This window comes from Gossypium hirsutum, chromosome A11 (assembly GCF_007990345.1).
Source record: "Gossypium hirsutum isolate 1008001.06 chromosome A11, Gossypium_hirsutum_v2.1, whole genome shotgun sequence".
Taxonomy (NCBI): domain Eukaryota; kingdom Viridiplantae; phylum Streptophyta; class Magnoliopsida; order Malvales; family Malvaceae; genus Gossypium; species Gossypium hirsutum.
Window position 1 is genome coordinate 100,311,011 of NC_053434.1, and position 5,000 is coordinate 100,316,010.

At 45.5% G+C, this 5,000-nt stretch overlaps 1 protein-coding gene across 1 annotated transcript; it reads right to left on the reverse strand.

Annotated features, from left to right (window-relative positions):
• Positions 1-3,423: 3,423 nt before the first annotated feature.
• LOC121210036 (uncharacterized) lies at positions 3,424-4,287 on the reverse strand. The gene has a single exon (XM_041082111.1). The coding sequence runs from the start codon at positions 4,285-4,287 to the stop codon at positions 3,424-3,426; it is 864 nt and encodes a 287-aa protein (XP_040938045.1).
• Between the last annotated feature and the right edge of the window lie 713 nt (positions 4,288-5,000).

Below are 5,000 nucleotides of genomic sequence, written 5' to 3' on the forward strand. Positions count from 1 at the left end.
TCACCGGAGCACCGCTGGGAAAGCTCACCGGAGCACCGCCGGGAACCTAACCGGCGATAGGGGGCACCGACGTCTGGGTATGAGATGGGTGTGGGTAGTGCCCTGGACAACCGCTGTTCGCTTCAATATCACCTCCCCCCTAAAGAGCCAAGAAAAATGGTCAATGTGCTACCAGGCGACATTCTTTTATTTTTTGATAAAAAGACCCGAAGGTCAACCTCAATTTATTGCATCACTTAAAATAAAATCATGAATTTTGACAGGGTAATCCATATCAAAATCCTTAATACAATTCTCGGCCCTAGCCCAATTACTAAGAAAATCAGCAACTTTATTACAACTACGCGGGGCCCAAACAAAATGAAAACTATCACAAAAATCCAAAATTTTAATGCTCTCCCGAATGCTGTAGCCCATAGTTGAAAAGTCAGCCCACCTCCTATTTAGCCTGTTCACCAAGCTGGCGCAGTCGGTCTCAAATTCCAGCTTAAGCCAGTTCCTAGAGCACACAAATCTTAAGCTTTCTTCCAGCGCATAAAATTCAACCCACTTAGCTTGAGCATTCTTCTCCACCACACCAGCCCGCCCACCAAGGACGAAGCCATCATGGTCCCTCGCCACAAGCCCAAAGCTCAACTTCCTCCCGCTCGGTGAAGCGTCAAAATTTATTTTATCCACGCCCTACTCCGGCTTCTTCTAGCCTTTCTCCAGAATCGACTTAGGAATCATCGGCTTTTCCATGAAATTAAAAATACGAAAATCCCTGCTTAACACAGTAGCCCTATCCACGTAACAACTGCCTCTTCCTCCTCGTCCCGAAACACTTTGTTATTCCGGAAAATCCAAATGTTCCAGAGCACCGTAATAAAGTCAGAGAAGGCTTTCTTATCAAGCGTACAAGCCATAGCCTCAAGCCAATCCACACACCGTTCATAGCAGCCTTCGAGCAGATTATTATTCAAGCCTCCATGAACCAGCACCGCTTTAGCCTTAGGACAATCTCTCAAAGCATGCAGCAGGTTCTCTCTAGCCAGCCCACATCTCGGACCAGTGCTGCTCATCTACCTACGAATGCGAGAAATATTCTCGTACATGGGAAGGATATTGTGCCCCAACCGGCAGCAAACAATCTTAATCTTTGGAAGGGTCTGGAGTTTCCAAGTTAGCTTCCAAAAAATCCGGTGGGGACCAAAGCCCACATGCTTATGAGTCAGCCAAGAGTAAGCTGACTTAATCGAATAATAGCCAAGGGAATTATGAAGCCAGATACAAGAATCTTCGGGTCCATTACGAAGGATGGGGATTTTCCATATTTGGTCCCCCAATTTAGCACCATAGATCTCAGGACCCTTCTCTCATTCCACCCGTCTTTCTCGTTGTTTAGAAGATCATGCACTTTCTCCTCGTGGACCTCCCTCTTGCTCAGCCTGATCAAAGCACTCGACAGACCATCGAACCCCCAGTTATCATGCCAGATATCAATTTTATCACCCCGGCCCACGTTCCAACCAAACCCGTCATACAACGTACAGGCAGCTTTAGCAATGCTTTGCCAAGTGAATGAGGGTTTTTCAACATGTTTAGGGTGAAAGACGTCCCCATCCGAGAAATACTTGGCACTCAGAATGCGAAAACAAAGCGTATCTTTACAGCTCAGCAATTGCCACACTTGCCTACCGAGCAAGGCAACATTAAACCGACATAAGTCCCTGAAACCAAGTACCTCCATCCCTTTTGGAAAGCACATTCGGTCCCACGATAGCATATGCCACCTACGATTGTTTTCATTACCACCCCACCAAACCTGGCCGACCATAGACTGAAGCTCCTCCAACACGCCATTAGAAGCAAAGAAAACCGAAAATGCATAAGTAGGGACGGCTTGGAGAATCGATTTAATGAAAATTTCCTTTCCCTCATAGGATAAAAGTCGCTTTGATTAGCTATTAATCCTAGTAGTGGTGCCATCCAAGATACTTTTGAAAGCATCGTGCTTCTTCTTGCCAACCGGTATGGGCAACCCAAGGTGAGCATCCAGATTGTGACCCTCCATCATCTTAAGTAAGCTGCTCAAGCTTTCCCGTTGAGAAGCAAGAGTGTTCAGGCTGAAGTACACCATGGACTTGTCAAGATTAATGCGTTGACCCGACATGCGCTAAAAAAACTCCAAAATCTTCGAAAAAGTCATCACCTCACTTTGCTTATTCCTGACAAATAAAAGGGCATCGTCAGCAAAGAAAAGGTGGTTAATCCGAGGGCCATTATGACTGGCCCGGATGCCCTTAAGCATCTTAGTCTCCTACACATGAATGAGCATACGAGACAAAGCATCCATACAGAAAAGAAACAAGTAGGGGGATAGAGGGTCCCCTTGGCGGAGACCCCTCTCTGGAATAATGACATCGGACTGAAGCATATTGCATTTAACCCTATATTGAACAGTACAAACACAATCCATGATTTTATTAACCCAAGCAAAGGAGAAGCCCATATTTTTCATCACGTTCTCGATAAAGCTCCACTCCACCCGATCATAAGCCTTGCTCATGTCTAGTTTGATCACACATCCTTTGTTTGGGCCATTTTTAGAGCTTCGAAGATAGTGCACAAGCTCATGGGCTATTAAGACATTGTCGTTGATCATTCGGTTGGGAACGAAAGCACTTTGGTTAAGGCTGATGCACTCAGCAAGGACCTCCTTGAACCGATTAGCAAGGGTCTTAGCGACCATTTTATAGATCACCCTGCAGAGACTAATAGGATGGAAGTTAACCATATCACAAGGATTTTTAATCTTAGGAATTAAGACAATCAAGGTTTCATTTATACAGCCCACACTCTTATCTCCCTTAAGATTATCATGGCCGAGGTTCAGAATGTCATTCCCCACGGTAGCCCAATGGTCTTTGAAAAATCTCCCCGAGAGACGATCAATGCCAGGCGCTTTGCGAGGATCCATTTGCCTAAAAGCCTTTAAAATCTCATCATCCGTAAAGGCCTCGTTAAGTTTCCGGTTTGTGTCCACGTCGATGCATCTCGGGATATGCTGCATGTCTCTATCATCATCCAGATTAATCGAGCTTTTGAACAGGTTATTAAAATAATTCCAAGCAATGCCGCAAATATCCTCCTCATTCTCATGCCAATTCCCTTGTTCATATTTGAGACTTGAGATAGTATTTTTCCTCCTACTCCCCGAAGCACGAACATGAAAGTAGCGCGTGTTTCTATCCTCATCCCTCAGCCACTAGGACCGGGCCCTAAGAGCCCAGTATTTTTCCTCGGCGTCATAAAGGTGACCAAGCTTACCAAGAGCTTGTTTAAGGAGACGCATAGTCCAAACATTCGTCCGGCCATCCATGAGTCTACTTATATCCTTCTCCAGTTTATTTTATACATCAAATTTCTAAAATGATTATATTGCTAAGAACCCAGCTTATCCCGAGTCAGGTCCATTTTCTCCAAAAAGGTGCACTCCTCCTTCGACCAAATGCTCGTAAGTATATCTTTAAGCTCTTGCTCATCGGCCCAGCACGTATCATATTGGAACCAAACCCTGTGGCCCGACCTCTCCTTTTTGGGCTTGCTACCGTCCTTATCCAACATGATAGCCTCGTGATCAGACTTAGACTGGCAACCGATATAGGAAGCAAGAAATGGAAGCTTCTCTAACATGTTCTCCGAAGCAACGAATCTATCAAGCCTTTCTTTGACGAGCCTATCACCTTCCCTATTATTAGTCCAAGTAAACCATCCGTTGCACGGTTTGACATCAAGCAGCATTAACTCCTCCAAGGTATTACTGAATTCTTCAATCAACATCTTAGGTTTACGACGGCCACCTTCCTTCTCAGAGTCATTCAATATGGCGTTAAAATCACCCCCAATGGTCCAGCCTTCATTAACCCTACTGTACACTCTCCTCAACATATTCCAAGCCTGTTGTCTTGAACTAGTGTCAGACTGGCCGTAAAAGCCGGTGAATCTCAGCACCTCGTCGTCTTCTAGCCTAAGCAGCGAGTCGATATGGAATTTAGAGTAGTTTTGAATCGAAACGTTTATTCCGTCCCTCCAAAGCAATGCCAGCCCGCCACTCTTTCCTTCTGAGTCCACCGCAAGGCAGCCCTCCATCCTGCATAAAGAGCGAATACGTTGGAAGCCATTGGAATGAATCTTAGTCTCATAAAGAAAAATGATATCGGGAACATTAGGAACCGGGAGTTGCTCAAGCTCACGAACTGTCGCAGGGTTCCCCACCCCACGACAGTTCCAGCTTAGAATTTTCATGGCTCTTGGCAGGGATGGTCCCCAGCCACTAGCTTAAAAGGTGAGACACTATCCAAAAGTTTCGTCTTAACAACTCTAGCTGAACTTTCATCCGTAATGTCACATTATGATCCTCTATGTCTTTTCCGTTTGCTTTTTAGCCTTTCCAGTCCTTCCCTCGTGGTTTTGTGGCCGTTTTTTTCTAAAGGGGAAGAGGCCAGTAACTCAGCTTCATTTGACATTTCCTGGCCAATATTTCCATACTGCTCCTTAACACCCTTCGAGTTAGTCTAATTTTTTCCTTCACCCTCACGGGCCCCTGAAGCAACCAATTCAACCCCATTCCTTTGCGTGCCCCTTTCTTGGTTTGGGGTAACAATGAGCGCCCTCAGCCAACTACCATACTGGAAGTTTAAGTTATGCTGCCCAGCCCCGTCCTTGCTATTAGTGCATGTCCTCACCGTATGACCTATCACCCCACATGCATAGCAGAAATTTGGAAGCCGCTCATACTTGATAAAACCTACCTGTTCCGCACCATCCATGTCCACCATCCTCACCACCCGCCTTAAAGGTTTTAGAACATTTATCTTAACCTTTATCCTGATGAATTCTATCCACCCACCATCTCGGTCCTTCCAATCAATCGCCATCAACTCCCCTATAGCATTGCCAACATCGAAAAGCCAGTTTACGGTCCATTAGCTCCATCAGAATATTATAGACTCTAAGCC

Excerpts from the sequence above, each read along its gene's own strand:
- LOC121210036 (XM_041082111.1), bottom strand. The coding sequence starts at position 4,287 with ATGAAAATTCTAAGCTGGAACTGTCGTGGGGTGGGGAACCCTGCGACA.